A 21965-nucleotide genomic window follows, 5' to 3' on the forward strand; every position below is an offset into this window, starting at 1 on the left:
GGCCACCTGCAAATGCCTACAGAGCTAACACAGGTACATTCCATGAATGACTGTAAAAACTGAGCATGAGGTGTAGGGTGATGGATTTTAGCAGGCTCGGCTCTGCAGCTGATCTGAGATACACACTCTGAACATACCTCCAAAACAGCCAAGTATCACCTACAGAAGACCAACCCCCCTCTCCTAGGACTTCTTGGTAAAAACTACGAGTTATTACCATAATTCCTAGAACCCTGAGGATGCCTTTAAATTGTCGTCATTATTTCAAAAAGTATAGCATTCTTCAGCAAGGCTTTATGAAAACTATATTCCTATTTATTAAAGTGAGTATCCATTTCTTCTTTTTTCTCTATTTGATAATTACACAAACTCAAAAACTTTGACATCAGTTTGGATCCTGCCCACCTCCTCAGAACATTTTTTTTTTCCTTCCTGGCTTTATAGTATTTCTGTCACCATTCTGTCTGGTTTTGTCAATTGTTAGCCTTGGCACATATATTTGTTATATGTACTACCATTCATCTTCCTGTAAAGCCACAGAAGAGTGAGGGATTATCTTTTTAAATGTATCTTCATTTTTTATTAGTTGAAACTATTTTTAATTGCGGCTCTAATAAAAAAATTGAAGAATGGCTTGAGTTAATTATATTCAAAAATAAGAAAGTTTATCACTATATTACTTTATGAGATTTCAGAAAACTGCTAATACAGTTTACAAGAGACAATCTGAAAATCTCAGACATCAAAAACAGACAGAAAAGAATCAACTGTGTGAAATTCCATGTAATAAAGGTCCTCAGGGATAGACAGCATTGCACAACTCCTGATTCCCAGTGGAGAGCAGAAGAGGAAAAAAGGCTTGAAAACAAAAATGCAATTTCTGTTGAAGTAGCTGATCACGAACATAAATCTGAAAAGACAACAAATTTGTTTCTAAAAATTATTATTCCTATGATAAAAACAAATTTTGTGATTCAAATATCTTTTTTTTTCAAGATTTTATTTATTTATTTTTAGAGAAAGGGGAAGGGAGGAGGAAAAGAGGAGGAGAGAAACATCAGTGTGTGGTTGCTTCTCATATGACCCCGAATGGGGACCTGGCCCGCAACCCAGGCATGTGCCCTGACTGGGAATTGAACCAGCAACCCTTTGGTGTGCAGGCCAGTGCTCAATCCACTGAGCCACACCAGCCAGGGCTGTGATTCAATTATCTTAATTAAAACATGACAGAACTTTCAACTCAGATTATTATCTGAGATCCAAAAATATTTTGAGGGAGTATTTTTTCCCCAATAATACTAAGATGTGTTCAAAGAATTGGAAAATTAATATCCATTATGTAAATTGACCCCATCATAAAGGTTTTGGATAGTGACACAAGGAATGTCATAGTCTTTGCTTTGAACAGTGAATTAATTGACAGAATTTCAAGATGTAAGCAAGTCTAAAAATTGACAGAATTTCAAGATGTAAGCAAGTCTAAAAATTGAGTTACATATGTTATTTAGAAATTTAGCCAAGTTTCTATGTTTCATATCTCATAATTCTGGAAGGAAAAGATTTCAGAGGGAGCAAACTCATTTGTATCTTTAGAATATTCTCGAGTATTTCTAAAACTTAAGAAGAGAAATGACATTTCAAGTAAATACTGCAGTTTTTATTACAAGTCATGTGAAATGATGAGACTCAAAAAGGGATGTTTTGAAAACACTGAATATTTTAGATAAGCAATTATGTCACTGCCTATGATAATGACTGAAACAGCCTACACTCAAGATTTTTGCTTAAATATTCAAAATGCAGACTAACATAAAGCACTTAGAATATTTATGATATCTTTGTATTGTTTGAAAATGGAATTACTGTTCATTTCCCCCAGGATACTCTAAAAATAAATTACCCATTTCTAAAATATCTATGGCTATTACAATGCATATTTTACAGGCAAATGTAATGATTTAGGAAATAAAAGTATTAGTTCACTGGAAGAATCATGAGACTTTAACTTTTAGAAAGCAGGAGTGTTTGTGGGTTTAAGCAGAACTTCTAGAAACCTAGAATTGAGAAGTAACCATAAAACTATTGGTTTCATCTCTTCATTTAACAGAGGAAGCATGGGAGAAGTTACTAATACAAGGTGACATTCACTTATTAATACAAGAATAAAGTCATAACCCAGGAGAGCCCTTGGCTCTTGTACTATCATGTCTACTATAAAAAACAAAAAAATAACAGAATGTAGAAATCTTTTAAAATCTAGAGCAAACATACATATTGAGACTGCACACTAAAAAAAAAAAAAGATTCAAAATTGATAAAGGAATTTGGTACCACAAAGGTATTTGAAAACGCATTAGCATCTCAACTGCTGATGTTTCCTGTCTACCTTGGAAGATGTTATGAATGTTAAGTAACACAGTTAAGTTAGGATTATGTTAGTTTATTCAAATAATCGGTGCATACTGCAAGCTAGGCCAGGGCTATAGTACATTTACACCACAACTAGATCACTGAGCTCATATCTACAATCAGTCCTTCACTCTAGTTATCTATATTACAGTTTCTTAAGATTGGCCACAGGTAAATCAAGTAAAAGTTGTGCATCTATTTCTCCAAGCTATTTTAATTTTAGTGAAGAATGATGTATTATTTAAGTATTTGTGATCCCATACCTAGAAAAATATATTTATGTAGAAATCCAGGTTCACAAAGATGGACTCAGGATTCTGCTAATAAATGAAATTGACTCTGTTAACCTCCTCTACTGGCTGCAACACAAACAGGAACAATGAGTTGGAAAAAATATATATCATAAGTTAGAATCTATGTAGTACTTATTATGATCTGTCTTTAGTACTTTAGTATTTTAAAATATTGAAAGTCATACTTGTGTATATGTGAATATACCTGGCTCTAAAATGGAACAGAATATGTTTCAAGTTAATAATCACAAGAAATCAGATACATGAAGGACTTTGATGATCTCTAGAATTATTAATAGGAATGTTGGTCCCATTTATCTGGGAGAAAAAATATGTACATTTGATTGTGAGTTTCATCGCTGAAAAAAATGTAAAACTATATGCTTTTGTAATAGTGCATTGAGTAAGAATTATCCTATTGTTCCAGGCTGATTTCTGGAATACGAAACAAGAAATAAAGATACGCTAAGTGCCTTACTGTTCAAAAGAAGCAACAGAATAGAATCCAACCCGATCAGATACCACCTCTGGGGCCAGCACCACTACCCATCTTCCTCTCCCTGCCTAGGAAAAGGAGTCTTGCAGGAAACCCCTGACTCTCAAGTCAAAGGAGGAGAAACACTAGCAACTGGGGAGAGTGGCCGCTTACTCCTCAGTTTTTCCTTGCTTGGGCTACTCTGCACCAACCCCTGAGTAGTGGATGAAAGAACTGGAGAAAGACGCAGGGGAGAGAAAAATCCTGTGGCAAGTGTGGAGGAGGCTGCAATACCAAATTTGTTGTGGCAACCAGGTATGAATTTCCAGGAGCACGAGTTTAAACAGGGAAGGTAGGTCACTGGGTAATGGGATCCCAGCAAGTGCTGTGGGTACACTGCCCATTCTGAGAGCTGAAGGGAGGAAAAGTGGCCACACACAAACTTGTACACCGATATTCAAAGCTGTATTGTTTATAACAGTCCAAAAGTGGAAACAAAACAAATGTCTATCAACTGAAGAATGGATAAACAAAATGTGGCCTATTGATACAGTGGAATATTATTCTACCATATAAAGAAATGGAGTACTGATTCATGTTAGAGCATGGCTGAACCTTGAAGACATTATGATAAGGGAAAGAAGCCAAAATTCAAAAAGTGGGACTAATAACTCATACATGTTAGGGTGAATCTTTGTAAATAAAATGTGATCAAGTGTTTTCTAAATTACAGCTTATGTCGTTTACATGATAATTGTCATTGAATGAATGAACATACGTTAACAGTGCTAGAAAAACAGCAGCTGGATTTACAAAGGATAAAGCTAAAGAAGATAAGCAAATCAAATGCCCAAAAGAAACCTAAAAGAGTAAGTAGCAAATGGCTGTGAAATATTTCATATAAAAATATGTGTTCAAATTGCATTTTTTCCCCCAAAATTCCCTTCACTACTTGGGATAATGGAAATATACTTAAGTTTATGCTAATAAGTTAGGGATAGCCCGTTCATGGACTATTTGGTTCTGTATAGTGAATTGCATCACAAATACAAAATCTTTAGTCAATATGAGTAAATGTTAGAAGCGGAACTCAAGGGCCTCTACTCCAGAATTTCTCTCTGCAAACTGGTGTTGAAGAATAGGTACATGAGATACATGTACTTTTAAGGTACATGTTGTACATGAGACAAGAAAACATGATGACTGCCTCTCTGGGTGGCCCAGTTTTGCAAAAGGGGATCCTTCAAGTCTCCTTGGCTGTCATCATAATCATTTTGATAAGCTCTGATAGAGCCCAAAAAGTAATTTAAGCAAAAAGAAAGACATACGGCAAAGGTGAGCATTGTTTTTTTAAGACTCTTTCTATGAGTTCTGTGCTTTGACAGCATAACTTACAAGTGAAAATAACTTCCCTTCTGCTCTGACATCAGCATTACTTATAGGAGCTGGTCATCCACTACTTCCTTCGTTAGTCAAGTAATAACATACATATTGCAGATGCTGACTTCTAAACGGCTGTGTCAGAGCGTCCTTATGGTCAAAGATGATAAAAATGATGGTGACAATGATAATAGTACCAATCATATTTAATATTTATTGAGTGTTCAATATGTGGCTATGTACTGTGTAAGTCTTCTGGATACACCATTTCCTGTTTGCTCACAATTACTCTGTGAGATAGGTATTTTAATTACTTACATCTTACAGATGAGTAATTTACCCACGTTAGTAACAAGGAACTCAACGAAGGCCTATAACTAGTGATGGAGTTGTGAGATAATGGAAAACAGAAATATTGGTCTCTGCCCTCAGTTCTGGTACAGAGCTCCTAAAACCTTTGTAATTCCCTAAGTGATGAGAGCACTAGGAGCATCTTATCTTCTAATAATTCGGCTTTGACACAGGTTCCTGGCACAGGAATCTTTGTAATTTCATGGTTGATAGAAATATCTTTTGTTCTACTACAGCTGCTCTGGGTGGCCTCCCACATGGCTCCCGGACAGGGGCTGGTCACTAGAAAAATCAAACCATGATTAAAAGCTTGGAATTTTCAGTCCCACTCCCCAGCCCTCCAGAGAGGAGATAATGTTAATAATTGACCAGGCCTGCATGGAGAAGCCTCCCGAAAAATCCCAAAAGTACAGGGTTCAGAATGTTGCCAGGTAAGTGAACATATTCATGGATGGAGAGGGTGACCCACCCCAGCTGCACAGGGACAAAAGCTCCCGTGCACAGGACCCTCCCAGACCTCACCCTCTCTCTCTTTTCATTGGACTGTTCATCTGAATCCATTGTCGTATCTTTTAATAAACTGGTAAATATTTTTAAGTGTTTCCCAGAGTTTTGCAAGGTGCTTTAATGAGTTAATCGAATTCGAGAAGAAGGAGAGGATTATGGGGACCTCCAACATGAGGTCGAATGAGACATAAGTTAGTTGTGAGTAACCTGAGGACCTATTTGCAATTGGCATTCGAAGTGGCGGGGAGCAGGATACTCAGATGGTGTCCTAGAGAATCGTTTGGTGTAAAGAACCACTCACTGCCCCTCCGCCCCCCTCCACACACACATATTTGGTGACCAGAAGTGTCAGAAGTGAAGAGTTCTGTGTGAGTAGTAAAGGAGGCATGCAGGTGGAAAATTGGGTCGTTTTCTTTTACAGAGTCTAGACTGAACACAGTCTGATTCCAGAATCTGTACATAAAACAAATGAGCTCAACTGCTTTCCAGGGAAATGCCCATACTAGATAGTCAATTACAGAGAAAATTATGACTATGAAATTTTCTCTCACGCTGTGATCCCTCTGGCCGTCATGCCCCACCCATCAATTTCTGTCTTTTTCTACAACATCCTCCACTGCTCTTCACTACAGGTGCCCTCTCCAGCTGGAACAGATTTTCTCAGCTCTTTCTCCTACAGTCAAAGTGACCTGACTGGTATTCCCACAATTTATACATAGGTGATAATAAGTGATGGAAATATTTATCTGTAGCACAGTTGCTTTTCAATCATCTTCCCAGAGATTACATCATAATACAAAATAGGCAATTGATTATAGGAAAATCAGTCAGAGTTGCAGGATTGTCAGAGTTGCAGATTCATCTTGGATAGGTGGGCATTTTAGGTTCCTTCACAGTGAGTTATACATAGATTGAGCCCTATAGTAACTGTTTAGCAATAAAACAAGGAAAAAAGTCACATAAAAGTAGGGGAAATGTAAACTCTCAAGGATTTTATAAACCTTAACACTGTTCCCTGGACTTTTAACATATTTTCTGTGTTTAGTTCTCCAAATTCCTCTCTCATGACAGCTTGTCTTATTTCTTAGATTCTGAAATACTTTACCAGTATCAGTTCCCCAACAGTCTACCAAAGGGCCATGGCCGACACCTTTTACTGTGCCACATACACCCCCAAAAACTTGAGATAAAGCTATATCTTTCTTCAATTCTCAGGTTATATATACAGGGTCCACCACAAATAATGCCCCTTTTTATTACAAAATCATAAGCATGTAATTCTGTAACATAACAATATCACACTCAAGCATGTGACATTTTAGGGGAAATGTTCAAATTAAAACTATAAATTATTACATCCATATTACTACTCTACCAACCACACTCGAGCAGCCGTTACTTCTGCTGGACCTGTATATCCTTCTGAAAAACTCTCCTTGAACCTTAAATTAATTACAGGTGCCCTTCCTATGGCCTCCATGGTTCCTTATATTTTCCTTATTAAAATACTCATTACATTGTACAGTAACTGCAATTATCTATAATATCCTTTGGAACTTAACACCATCTTTGTGAATGTGTAGAATTACTTGACCACCTGTGGCAAAGGCTGCTATTTTTCTTGTGGGGGGTTATTTGTTTTATTTCTATTTGTTATATACATTTCTTATATATTTTAGATATTAATTCCCTATCAGATATATAGTTTGCAAATATTTTATCTTATTCTGTAGGTTGCCTTTTCAATTTATTGTTTTCTTTGCTGTGCAGAAGCTCTTTAGTTTGATGTAGTCCTTCTCGTTTAGTTTTTCTTACAGTTTTTATTTAGTTTATTCAGGTGACACTGGTTAATAAAATTATATAGTTTCAGATGCACGGTTCTATAATACATCATCTGTATATTGTACTGATGTTCACCACCCAAACTCAAGTCTCCTTCTCTCACGATTGGGCCCCCCTTTATCCTCTTTCATCTCCCACCACCCCCTTTCCTTCTGGTAATCACCATACTATTGTCTATGTCTATGAGGGAATGTTTTTTGTTTTTTTATTTTTGTTTTTTGCTTACTTTCCTCACCTTTTCCATCCAGTCCCCAACCTCCATCCCCTCTAACAGCCATAGGCCTACTGATTCTTTTTCAATACCCATGTTCTCCTCTGCTCCCATGATAAAGTTAGGGTACAAGTCCAGCCTCCTGTGCACTTAGATATGATCATGTGACTTGGCTCTGTCCAATGGAATGTGAACAGAAGTGATAAGAGCTACTACCACATCTGGTCCCCATAAACCTTCTATGCAGAACTTACTTTTATACCCTCCCTTCTATATCTGGGAAGGAAACGACCCCATGGCAAATCTGGAAGCCAAAAGTTAAAATTGCAAAATCACTGGAAGCCTAAGTTTCTAGATATTTGTTTAAAGCAGACACCCTTCACTTACCTAGAATCACTTTGACCTTTCACTTGAGAAATAAATAAGCTGCTTCTTTTGAAATCCTTATTGTGGGGGGCAGGGGTGTTATACTATTGGTATGTACATTAGAAATCTATAACTCTGTGTTGAATACAAAAAAAAATCAAGTAGATGAATGAATAGTATAAATAGCTTAAGAAATACTCTTTTTTTCATACCAATAAGATAAAAATAGCTAACATTTACTTTATGTTTATTATGTGCTATTGCTTCCTAAGGCTCTTTACTTAAATCATTTTTTTTAATACTCTTAATAATGTTACCAGGTAGGTACTAGTATTATCTCATTGTAAAGATTAGTAAATTAAAGCTTAAATTGGTTTACTTGCTATCCAATGCATCATGATTATTAAATGAATGAATTAAAATTAAACCCGAACAATTTGACTCAAAAGCTCATACTTTTTACCACTCTAAAATAAATAAATGCCATACCTAAATTACTTCTGCAAGCAATAAAAAATTTTTCAACTAATAGAAGAATAAAAAAATATTTTGTTAATAATATTCTCTCTTGATAGAAGCATATCTAGAAAGAATCAAAAATTCCTAAAAATTTATGATGATGCAGAACACCATCTTGTGTGTCATTTTAAATACCAAGAAACTTAAATACTACATAGGAAGTTAGTTTTAGATTTGAGAATAAAATCCAAGTTTCAAGGTTTCTAGTACTATTTTAAACATATAAGTGGGGCTTTGGCTTCTTCTGGTTCATATATTTTAAAAGAGAACATCAGTCTCCTTAGAGATTTCTAGATTTCATTAACTCACCGGTTTCATTAAATATATAGAATTAGAGCTTATTTTTAAATCAGTAATCAATCTCTGCATATTTAGAGGTCAGCCCTCACTCAAAACCACTCTGTTCTCTAAGTTAAGAAAATCCATTTTGATCTAATAGTGTTATCTTCATCATGTCCAGCATAAAGCTTCCACACACAATTGCATCAACATCTATTGTAGAAAGTCTAGACTAAATTAATTGGGTTGGTGTTTATTTGGATTTTAGTCATTTTAACAGGAGTCTCAGACTGGCTTCTAAAAATCATCGCTTTCAAGCATCAAGTTCCAATACCAGGGTATATCAGAGACATTCACTAGTATGAGACTTAGCTATCATTTAAGTAATATGATGCTTCATGATGGAAGTAAAACAGATGGTTCAAAAAGGGCACTCGACATGTATCACTGGATTCATTTAACAAAATACACACATATTTTTAGAATAACTATAATAATCATACTTTATGTCTGACTCAGCTGATTCCCCGATGTTACAATATCTATAAATAAGGGCTCAGTCATTTGTCCTAATTATTAATAAAAAATAGTCAAACACATATTGTCAAAAATTCAGTTTAAATTGGTTTTTAAAACTGTTAAAATAGCTATCCAAAACCTAAGGCGTGTGCAGGGTAGATGGGAGATCTTTTTTTAACAGGTTCTTCTGTATAGTATAATTTTTAACTTGTTTTTCCGAATATAAATAGGATTTTATTTTAGAGTAGAAAAACAGAAATATATTACCTAAAGCTGGAAAAATATAATAGGCAAATTCTTACGGTAGTGGCCTATGAATGACAGAAATTGTGAATATATTAATGTATATTCAAAAATTGGCTACATACATCACTTTGGGGGTTTTTTTTTTTCCATAAACAACCAAAATCAAATTTATTTTCTAAATCTCTTATGAAAAAAATCTGTATCAGTGTAAGTGCGAACACTGTAGAAAATGGTTTCTAGGGAGAGTTTTGGCCCCAATGAACTAAGTGTCTTCAGTTTTTAAAATTATAGAACATTAAAAATTTTAGATTGATTTATCTTAAATATAAAATAGTTTTAATTTGAGATACCTTTAGCATATTTTCAGGGGAAGCCTGGCTAAGGTCTGGGAAGTCTTGTTTACAAATCAAATACTCCCTCCTGAGAGAGGAGAACCTTGAGTCACTGCTGCCTTTTGCTCAAAAAGAAGGGACTGCAAAAGTGGCGTATTTGAAGAGGAAGGTGCAATTTGAAAAAGACCATGAAACACCGATGTTAGGTTCAAACAATGACGTATATAATGGACTAAAACAGATACATTAGGTTCTAGAAGAGATAAAATTTGATGGTATAGGTAGAAGAAAAACCTAAGTGAGAAAGTGAAAATAATTAGCATAGTTTTACAATATATTAGGTGTTATGCACTGAATTGTACCTCCCTAGTCCAATTGACATGTAGAAGCCCTAACTGCCAAGTACCTATATTTGGAGATGGGACCTTTAAGGAGATAAGTTAAATGAGATCAAAATGCTGAGGCTAATCTAATAGGATTTCTGTCCTTAGGAGCAGGGGAGATACCAGAACTGTCTTACTCTTACACAAAGGAAAGGCCATGTAAAGACAGGGAGGGATGGTGGTTGTTTGCAAGACAAGAAGAGAGGCTTCACCAGGAATCAGCTCTGGAAGCACCTTGATCTTGGACTTCCAGACTCCACAACTGCGAGAAAATGAATTTCCATTATCTGAGCCCCTCAGTCTACGGTATTTTGTTATGGTAGCCTGTGCAGACCCATACGACAGGAAAACACTGCCGTTTTTCCTTTCTAACAAAATAGTGCAGTTTTGCAGCTTGAGTAGCACAGGTGTTATGAAAATAACTTCACATTGCCTACCAGAGAATGCATTCTTTTTGAACCACATACACGTCCCTTTACTCTGCGGCCCCACCTAACTCTCTAATCCATCTCCTGTCCTTTCACTACCTTCACAGTAAGGAACTACCGACAGATGTTAATTTTACAATACCATGTCTCTCCTCTGTTCTGAACTCCTTTCCCCAAATTATGTACCTGGAAAATGCCAACCCACCTTCAGCATCCCAGGTAGAGGTTACCTCTTGCTTTGTGCGCATTCCTCAACCCCCCGTAAACAGAGCCATCACACAGTCTTTGGCACTAATTACATCTGTGTTTTCAGAGCATTTAGCACTTACATGGCAGACTGTCCCAATTATAATTTCGCTTATATGTTTTCCCCAACAGATTGGCAGTTTTTAATAACAAGCTTAATGATGGAATTGATTCTCTTTACTGAGTTGTAGAGGAACTCAATGAAAATTTTACTCAAACTAATAGAGAACATTTTTAGGACAGTATACAAATTTCAATAGTTTTAATACTCTCATTTTAGAAATGCCACCAAGAGAGAGGGAAAGAAATCCAGATTAAGTTTATTGAACACTTAGAAGAGTGGATTTTTTTTCATTTCATTAATGATGTTTTCTTTAGTATTATCGAACTAGCCTTCATCAGAGTATAGGAAGACCAAGGAGATTCTTATGCTTGAAAATGCCAATATTAAAAATAAACACTCAAGAAGTATTTCTGACTGAAAGTAAATCTCAAGAACACTTGAAGATGTGTGAGCAGAGGGATGTGCTGAAGAAACATTGAATCAGGAGCAGGGGAATTTGATTTCTAGTTCCTCATCTGCCATTCATTACTATCCTTTGGCCAATACTCACACATATACACACACAAACACATACACACACATTAACACATACATACACTGGCTATAAAATGAGGGCTTTTATAACAACTATGTTTTTCCTAGTTTAAACATTTTTCAAGGTGTTCATCTGTTCTTCATTAGGGTGATCAATGTTTTAAAAGTTATTCTGTAATATAGCACTACAGAATTTATTTAACGTAATTTAAACTTTATTGTTTTAAATAGAGAATTGGGATTTTGATGTATGAAGCTGAAAATAATCAATACTACTCACAGTGCCTAGTTCCAGCCCTGCCTGGCAATAGACTTTCACTGACGTAATCACCAGCTCATGCAAAAATATGTTTTAGGACCTACAGTGTGATGGGCATCTACATTCACTTAAAGAATCTACATTAAAGTAAGAAATTGGTCCAGTCATAGGCAATTACATGATTATTTAAAATTGTTAAGTGCCCTCTGATTTAGAAATTGCCATTCTTTAATATGATGGTTTGCAAGTGTTTAAATATCAGTGTAAAAGATTAAAATTTAAAAGCACAATGTCAAAATTCCCAGTGCTTGTATTGCTATGAAAGGTGATCAAATATACATATTTGATGAATTTTATATATTATATATATAATTCAAAGGTATTTAACCCAAATTTTACTGCTTTATTAATAGCAAATATTTAATAAATGATATATAGAAATAAAAATTAATGAAACAGCACACAAGTCACATTGACCAGCTTAAAACCTGTTATGCTCCCTTGAAGCTACTTGGTGATAAATACTACACAATTCTTGATGCATTTTTATAGAGAGCACTGCACATGTGCCACCCCGTCTTAGGGCTGCACTTGGAACCAAAGTCTTGCCCCTCCCTGTGGGGACCAAAGGTTTGGGACAGGACTGGAACTTGAACACTGAAACCCTTTCAGAAGCAAAGGATCCATCATCCCACAAGATCAGGTGCTGAAGCCCCTCACCATAAATCGTCAGGTTCCAGGATCTTCCAATTAAAACTTGCCCCACCCGCGATTCAACATACCTGTTCTCCCTAACTTCTTAAAACCCTCTGATTGTAGGCCATTGAGGAGTTCAGGTTTTGAGCAATAGTTTCTTGTTCTCCCTGTGTGTCACCTAGCAATAAAGCAATTCTCATTTCTCTACCACAATGCTGGGTGTTCAGTGTTTGGCGCTGCGGTGTACCAGAAGGGACAAACTCTCTGTTCTGTTACATTCAGAAAGCTTTTTGAAAAGGAATGATGGTAGGCTACCTTTGGTTTGTATGAGAATTAGTAGTTTCTTGTCAATACAACTCTATTTTGTTAATTTCAGTTTTGTAAGTCTATAAACACTAGTAACATACTAATATGAAAATACAACATATTTTAGAAATACTATAAAGTAATTTTCATTCTGAGGCAGGTTTTCTTTGGCATTAATCAGGTTTTGGCGTTTTCTGATTTATATTTTCAAATATTTATAAAAAATAACTACACTGCATTGAATGCTACCTGTGACAATGTAGACCTGAGAAATTACACAGAGAGGCACAGCCAAGGCAGTATGCTAGAACAGTTTAGGGCAGAGTTCCTCAAACTGGGGTTTATGTACATATTCTCTGGAACCTACAAATCCTTATATTTTAGAAATATTGAACATGGGCTTCATCCATTTCCTGTTTTCATTACTAGAAGGTACATGGAGCTCACCAAGGAGAACATTTGTTAGGTCTGCTTTCATTTCTCCACTTAGTTAGCTCCTGTATCCTCTGTTTGCTCCCCTAATTCCTTGTTTAGGTCCTGGATCAGACCTAATTAATCATTTAATTTGTACCAATTCTCGTTAATTGCCCAGTCCATGAAACATTGAATCTCACTCATACTTTTATTGAAATGTGTCCCTCCGTATCAAAGTCCCCATATTGGATCCCCCATGTTCTGTTTTTTCACATTAACCTGATGCCATTTTCTGAGTTTGGTAAAAGGATTACATGTTCAAGATAATACATTAATGTGAGTAATATGTGGTATAAAACAAGGTGCAATTAAGAAGAACCCTGGAGTATGAGATGAGGAACAAAATACTACTCCTTTGCCTCTGATCTCTATAGATCTTGGTCATGTCACTTCGTATCTTTAAGCCACAATTTCTTCCTCTGTAATGATAATCCCATATTCTCTTCTGGTTTGCTATGATAAATGCAGTAACACATATGGAAATGCAGTAGAACTGTCATGATATCAATATGGGATATTCTTTTAAATTATTTATGAAGTCTTTGGTTGAGGCCATAGAATCTTGGATTTACCTAGAAGCAAAACTGTCTAACTTGATAACCTGCACTGCACCTGAACCTTGGTCTCCGCATGCATAAAGGGGATAATCCTGCCTCATAGAATTATTTTAAGCACTGCAGAGACAATATAAATAATTCTTAGTCCAATGTCTGCCTAGCCCTAGTAAATACTCAAAAAATAGTAGTAATTTCAAAGGATCACTGGGGTTTGCACTGTGTATTGTCATTATTATTTTAATCTACTATAATTAGATTAATATAAACTGTGAAATTATAATGACTGATGAATTTAAAATACGAAAACAGAGCCCTGATCCAAATTCCTATTTAAGTTATTAACTTTAACACAAGACAAGTACCTTCAAGAACATACTGTTAGGGATATTAATGTAAAGTAACCTAATATGTTTCTTCTTTTTACATATCTTATAGATGTAGAGGAAGGAAAAACCAGAGGTGATACCTTAGTTCACATCTCCTTTCATTAACTGATAAGCAAGGATCAGAGCTAAGAAAGCTTGTTGTTGCTACAGGGAAAGAGATTTTTCTTCTCTCTCATTTCAACCTAGAGATTTGTGGCTGAGAAAATGACTATATAAGCAATTAAAACATTGCTTAGGAACCACAAGGAAACATGGAAACTCTTCCCAGAGTATATTGTGTATGCTGGTTGGAAGTATCAGCATTGCTCACTTTAGCTCCACATCCATATTTCATTAGTTAAGGTGGAGGGAAGCACCCCAGAGAATTAATACTGAAGGTACCCCAGAAATTACTAAAAGTTGCATTTACAGTCTTCCTGATCTGTGCTTCCAACTTATTTTTAAGAAAAGGAAAAATGTTTGTCTACAATATATTTGTTCTAGCATATGTCCATTAACATTTTCTCATGAAATAAGTTTCCTTGAGGGACTCAGACAATCAGACATTATGTTCCAGCTTAGTAGAAATCAAAATTAATATGAGACAAATATAACTTGCCTCCTGGCCTTGATTTGCAAGTTCATCATCTTGAACCAAGGTAAACAATAAGAAAAAGTATGAAGATGCCAGTGAACTGAAGGAAATCAGTGAGCTTGGGTTGGCCTCAGTCTCCATTGCATTTGAACAAACCCCTTTCCTTCTTAGCCTGCTTGGACCCACAGTGCTTTTCATTTCCTTACTTACCAAGGGCTTGGTTTCATCTTCATCTTTGAAATAATAGAGCTGATCTCCCTTGAGCACAAACCAGCGGGTATGCCAAGTCTTGACAAAGCCTCCTTGCTTTCTCAGCCACCCACACTTCGTGGCATTACTCCGCCCTAGGCCTTGTTGGGGGTTCTCTGTGGAGTCATTGTTCTCCTCCATTATCAAGCTGATGGACTTTCCTATTTAGCAAACAAACAAACAAACAAACAAGAAAGAAAGAATAAGGTGCTGTAAATATTCAATTCCCCCTTAAATCATCCCTGTTTCTTAAAAAAATACAGAATGAAGAGTGAAAAATATGTATCAACTCACTTGCCAATTTTCTAGAAGTAAACCACAGACCTGACAACATTGCTCCTGGAGAAAACTTGAAGAGAGTTCATTGTGTCTTCCTTAAATGAGCTAGCCAGCTGGGTAATAATATCCCTTTTTTACTAAGTAGAACTAAAGATGGGAAAGTTCTAGAGGTAATGTGTTAAGAAGCAATTTTTTTAAACTAAAACAACCAACAAAACACAATTTTCATGATAATGGGCCTCTGTGTTTGGTGTGCACTGACTGGGGCCAGTTTGCACAGGCCTGTGATTATCTGGGCAAACACAAGCCTGACACATGTTAAAGTTTAAAAGGACTATTTTAAAAACCTCAATGGAAGACATTTGTTTTTCATATGTGAAATTTTCTCAGGATGTATCTGGCCCCTTCCCCCTCCCCCACAGCATATCCCCCTGAGTGTTTCTTTGGCTGGTCAAGGAATTAGTGCAGCTGAAAAAGTTTAGGGAAAAATAAATTTTTTAAGAACCCAGCTTAGCCAGTTGAATTCCCTTCAAATGTCAGGACTGAGTGGTACGCTCCAGTCAAATACACGGTGGAGAATATTACAAGATTATGTGTGAAGGAGCATAAGACCATATACACTATACATAATAAGGAAATGAGTTTATCATGAAGAAAAAAATTAATCAACAGGTGAGAAGCCAAACTATCCCAGTAAGAATGGGGGAGGTAGCTTTCTGGGAGAGCCAGGGATAAGTGGTTAAGAATACCAGATATTTTCCTGTCCCAAAGGCTTTCTACAAATTCATGCTAATATTTATTTCCAAGCATGTTTTCAGGAAGTAAAAAGTCCACTCTTACCCTGTGTCTTTGATGTGGATACAAGGATACAGACTAAGTAATAAGACATAGAATATTCCTGTTCTGGTATATCCATGTACAAAACTCCTACTTTTCTATTTGATTCCCTGCCCCCCGCCCCACTCCCTGCCCAAAAGCCATCTTTCTCTCTGGTCCTTATTTCCACCATTCATTTTTCAATTGATGTGTATGTATACAATCCTAGTTATAAATTCCATGAAACTGTCAGCCCTTAGTTACTTAAGTTTCTTCTTTGAAGGTACAGGGTCAGACCTTCCATTATTGACCTTTTAATTTTTTTGACTTTTGTCCTGCCCTCCAGTTGCAGAGATGAAGCAGAACTCTGACTCCAATTATTCAGGTTTTGATAATCTCTACCATCTTCTCAGCTGTTTTTTTTTTTACTCTTCCATTGGCATACATTCCAATCTATCTCTATCCCTGCTTTTATCGCCTTCCCTCTAAACTACTTTTAAGCTTCAAATAGACCACTGGACCACCACCTGTCTCATTCAATATTCACTTTTTCCTTTGTAGAACTAAACATCTTTCTCATTAACAGGTCCTCATCTTTGTAAAGCATCTCGAAGCTCCCTTTGCTACTGAAGGCATCCCCATGACGGAAACAATGGATTGCAGGAAACGCTTTCCCACCCAGTGTGCCTGTGTGTGCGGACTGGACCCTGCCCCTTGCTCCAAGTTTGCTTTGCCCTTAGGGCAGGAACTGTCATCTCTTCTCTTTTACGATACTTGACCTAGTAAAAAGAGCCAAGTAAACCTAACTCTAAAAGAACAGTAAATGCTCTAACATAATTTAGATAATAATAATACTTATTTAGACCACTCTAAATAATTTTAGGTTCCTGGTATTTAAATTGTTCAAATCTACACAAGCTGTTATTTCATCAGCACGTTTTATTCTTTGACCGATCACCTTAACTTACAAAGTTGAACTTATAAAAGTCTTCCTTAAAACAAACATTCCAACCACATGCACGAAATCTTTCTTTTGAGCCATTCTTTTCCTTTTTTTTCTTTCCTCTTATAATTCATGCTTTCTATAATATTAAGTTTGAAAAATCGCCTCTAAAATTCTTCAAGGTAATTAGCAACCTACCATCAATAATATAAAAAATACAAGTGCCCAATTTTGGTTTTGTCTACAATTAATGCCTTAGTAAAAACTGTGTGCACACTAGAACATTGTTTATAATTCTTCTTATATAAGTTGTTTACAAGTCTGGTGAAACAAATGACAGCATCTCCCACTGAACTCCTGGCTATAATGCCTATGTTTTCATAACTCCGGAATGCTTCGGCAAGTATTTTAATAGTAGTAATTGTAAGAATTCATTAAGACAGAAATGAAAACAGATTGTCTCATATCTCCAAGAGAAAATAATACCACAACTATTGCTGGATGAGTAAACCTGTTTACCTAAAATAACCATGATTTTTATAGCGGAGTCTTGCTCTTTCTGCAGAAATTAAATAGCTCAAATTCTATCCTTCATCTGTAAAATAATGACACTGGCCTGGGTCATTTCTAACTATGATCCCTTATCATACTAAATCTACCATCTCTCTAATTCCATACACATAAGGACACCGGATATCCTCAGCACTTCGTACCATGACTGGCATATGGTGAAGCACAATCAATGTTTTATGAATTAATAAATATTGCAAAAGATTGGGTGCTAGATACCTAAAAGTGAACATGATCTCCCTCTGAAATCTGATCCTGCCCAAAACCTGATCTTAGTAAATGGCACCATGATACACACAGGTGGGGAAAAAAAAGGGATCGTCTGTGAGTCCTGACTCCGCCTCACCCTGAGTATCAAATCCATCTGTAAATTCAGAAATATTTTCAAATCCACACAGTTGGCTCCATCTTCATTGCCACCCTATGATCCAAGCCATGATTAATTTTGACTAAATGATTCCCATAGCCCCCCAACTAGTCTGATTTCTTCCATTTTTAACCACAAATGCAAAGATATTGGCACATGTTCCCATGTATTTTATTCTCCATAAAGCAGCCAAAGGGAACTTTTAAAAATTTAAATCAGATAATGATTCTCCAGCCTTAAAATTTTTATGGGCAGGCTCTCATTATGCTCATTTTAAAACCTAGAGCCCTACCATGGCCTATAAATCAGGAGTCATCTGGCACCTGTGTATTGACCTAACCTCCTAAACTCATGCCTCCTACCCCTCTTTCCTCCCAGTCCAACACACACACACACACACACACACACACACACACACACACAAAGAAGCGCTGCCACAAGCAATCACACCAGCTTACTTTCACTTCTGGAAACACCCAAGTCCTTTATGCATTGATTATTGACTTGCTGGTCTCTGCCTAGGCTGCTCTGCCAGATGCTCTCTGAATGGCCAACGCTTCCTCATCCTTTAAGTCACAGCTTAAAACTACCTGCTCCCAACAAGGCTTTACTAACCACCCAGGGAGTTAATAACCCTCTTGATAGTCTTTGTCACTGAACTCGGTCCTCTGTCGTCCTAACACTTCTTTAAATTACTATTTCTTTAGCGGTTTATGGCTGATCACCCCTCCAGGAGGTCATAAGTTTCACGAGACCAAGGACTTGCTTTTCCTCCCAGCAGTTTTACCCAATCCCTCTAAAAGTGCTCACTTGGCTTTCAGTAAACAATGTTAAATCAGTGAATGAAGCTATGTAACAACCACAATAGAATTCATAGAGAGTATTTTAAGAGTTTTTACATTGTATTTAATGCCTTAAAAAAGACTGTATACTTTAAGAGCTTGAATTTCTTTTTCCTTTGACATAGGAGACTTCAATCAGCATGAAAATTTATTCTTAAACACAATGTCAAAATCATAAAACTCAAATGAACTTGAAACAGTCCTTTAGGAAGAAATATAACATTAAAAATTTACACTTTTTAGCCTTGCAGGAAATACATGTAATCAATTATAGTTAAGAATAAAGAAAAGTATAGTTTACTCATTAAAATTCTCAGAGAATAATTTAACTGAATCTTCACTGGGAAAATCTTTCACTGAGGTCACATCACGGTAGCTGGATGATGCACAAGGTTATACAGTAGAACTATAACTAAGGTGTTTCGCAAACTCAACATAATGATGACAATATAACAATAACATAAATTGTTACTATAAACTAATAAAAACAGAATTGAAAAGTTAGGTTTTGTCTTCATATCAGTTTTATGAAAAAGTGTTAATGAAGGCTACTGTACCGTAGTTAAAGTTAGAACGTTGCCATCATTAGATGGGCTTATAACTTTGAATTACTTTCGAGGTGTGAAACTGATTTGTACATTTCCTTGTATGGTTCATTTTTGCAACCAGATGGCCTAGGAACACAACAATATTACATGGTGCAATCTGAGATGAAATTCATGCTCCTAACAGAATTCCTAAAAGTCAAACAGCCACACATACAGGTATTTATATTTGTGACTTCAACAAAGAATACATAAACATGCATATAATCAAAGATGTATAAAAATAGAATGCCATATGTCATGGAGTCGCAGTGTGTTTGAATTTACCTACCCAACTACATATGTTTAGCAAACACAAGAGACTGACAAAGAAGGAGAGAGCTAGAAAGTCAGAGAAAAACAAATACCATATGATTTCACTTATATGTGGAATCTAAAGAACTAAATAAACAAATAAACAAAATTAAAACATATTTACAGACAAAAAGTATACTGTTGGTTACCAGAGGGCAGGGTCCTTGAGGGACTGGGTGATAACAGTAAAGGGATTAAGAAGTACAAATTGGTAGTTACAAAATCGTCGTGGGGATGTAAAGTACATTGTAGGGAATATAGTGAACAATATTGTAACAACTATGTAGGGTGCCAGTTGTGGTTCTGGAAGCCTTGAGGGAAGAACCAGGTTAAAAGGATAAGCAATTTCACCACAACGCCTCCGTTACACTCGTGCTCCCGTAAGTCGGAGGTGCCTTTTTGCAGTCGGGGTACGTTCCCTGGACCTCTGCAGGCTATCGTGCTGTGAAAATGTGACCCAAGTTTCAGAGTTCACATGATTTCACATCTCATGGCCCTTCAACTCAAACTATTCCAGTTGTTCAGTGAAAGAACTGTGATCTGTTCTATTGCTTCAGGAGAAAACAAAAATAAAACTGGCAGATGTGATCAAATAATGCAGTTTGTGAGAGATTTATGTAACTTTCAAGAATAATTTTGTTCACATCCAATTGTTACATTTTGTGTTGACATTAGAAACTAAGTCCTTTTTAAAATGAATGTGAATGCGCTGTTCAGGAAAGCCAATACTTACCCAAATTCTAACCCTTTTTCAAAAAAACAGTAACGACTTTGTTTTGTAGCTGTTGCTAACATGCTGGTTTGTCAAGCAGTAGTACATTTTATTGTACTGTATGTGTAAATGCTAGCATATAGCCTTTCTGAGGGTAATGGTTCACAAAACAAAAACATAAACAAGGAATGATATAATGTATATGTGTGTGCACATGTTTGTACATATGTCCATGCATGTGTGTATATGCATGTTTGTATGTGTGTGTATTGGGTATGAGTGTATATGCATTGTGTGTGTTTTCTCCCTAGGGAAGAAAATTCTTAAGGCAAAATATTTGTTGAGATTCTTTTCTCATTGCTCAAATACACTAAGTTCCATGACACTGGAAGACATGATAGTATATCCCTCCATTTCTGACATTCTTTGATGAAACAAAGAACATAAAAGAGCTTTGCCATTCAAAGTCACTGACCAACCTGACTGTGGTACATGGTAGTCAATCTATGAAATAATAGATTTATTTTTATTATTTTCCAGAACCTTTCTTCCATAACTACAATTGTTTACTTAATTTGTAACTTAATATGCTAAATATTTAAATAATTTCAGGCTTGATCTCTCTCTTTCTCTCTCCACCCTGCTCCCTTTCCTCTAGCAGGCACCAAGGAAAGGCTATGAGAGCACACAGTGAGGAGGCAGCCCCCTGCACACCAAGGAAGGAGCCGCACCAGAACCTGACCCTGCTGGCACCTTAATCTCAGACTTCCAGCCTCCAGAGCTGTAAGAAAATAAATGTCTGTTGTTTAAGCCACCTAGTCGGTGGTATTTTGTTATGGCACCAGAACAGATTAAGGCGATGTACATTTACCAAGAAAAACATACAAGAAAAAATGTAAAGAATTAAATCTTAGTAGCTTGTTGTAACTGCTAACTAAAGAAAACTGATGAGTGAAAAACAGTTTACTTTCTACCCCTTACTCGACCACACATCTCTTTATTTAAAGAATGAATCACATTGTGGTGCCTACAAGGGAATGAGCACTCTAGGTCTGATACTGCCGAGAATCTAGTGAAAATTGTTTGAGCTGCAAGATAAATCCCAGGAGCGTAAATCTGTTTTCAGGAAGCAACTGAATTTCTTACAGTACCTTGAAAGAGCTTTGGCTTTGCACACACAGTTGTTCTCACTGCCAGGAGTTCATGGCTAATATGTTTTTTTGTTAAAGGTACATTCCTTTCTTCTTTATTATTTTATTTTTAATTACAGTTTATATTCAATATTTGTATTAGTTCCAGATGTACAGCATAGTGCTTAGATAATCATGTACTTTACAAAGTATTCCCCCTGATATTTCAAGTATCCACCTGCCACTATACATAATTATTACAATATTATTAACTACATTCCCTATGCTGTACTTTTCATCCCTGTGACAATTTTGTGACTATGAATTTGTACCTCTTAGTCCCTTTGCCTTTGTCATCTGGTCCTCCAATTCCATTCCCCTCTGGCTACCATCAGTCTGTTGTGTGTATATATGCCTCTGTTTCAATTTTGTTTGTTCTGCTTTTGAAATTCCACATATAAGTAAAATCATATGGTATTTGTCTTCCTCTGACTGACTTATTTCCTTTAGCTTAATACCTTC

General features: G+C 36.2%; 1 protein-coding gene across 2 annotated transcripts in view; it reads right to left on the reverse strand.

The window, feature by feature from the left end:
- ARHGAP24 (Rho GTPase activating protein 24) overlaps nucleotides 1–21965 on the reverse strand; it is a 498181-nt gene that overhangs the window by 392677 nt on the left and 83539 nt on the right. For both annotated transcript variants that reach the window (XM_054591782.1, XM_054591788.1), the window contains exon 2: nucleotides 14847–15046. In XM_054591782.1, the coding sequence (XP_054447757.1) occupies nucleotides 14847–15026 (180 nt within the window). In that variant the 5' untranslated portion in view covers nucleotides 15027–15046. The remainder of the gene's footprint in view (nucleotides 1–14846; nucleotides 15047–21965) is intronic.

This window comes from Pteronotus mesoamericanus, unplaced genomic scaffold, assembly GCF_021234165.1.
Source record: "Pteronotus mesoamericanus isolate MK-2021 breed Mesoamerican mustached bat unplaced genomic scaffold, CSHL_Meso_final scaffold_232, whole genome shotgun sequence".
NCBI classification, from domain to species: domain Eukaryota; kingdom Metazoa; phylum Chordata; class Mammalia; order Chiroptera; family Mormoopidae; genus Pteronotus; species Pteronotus mesoamericanus.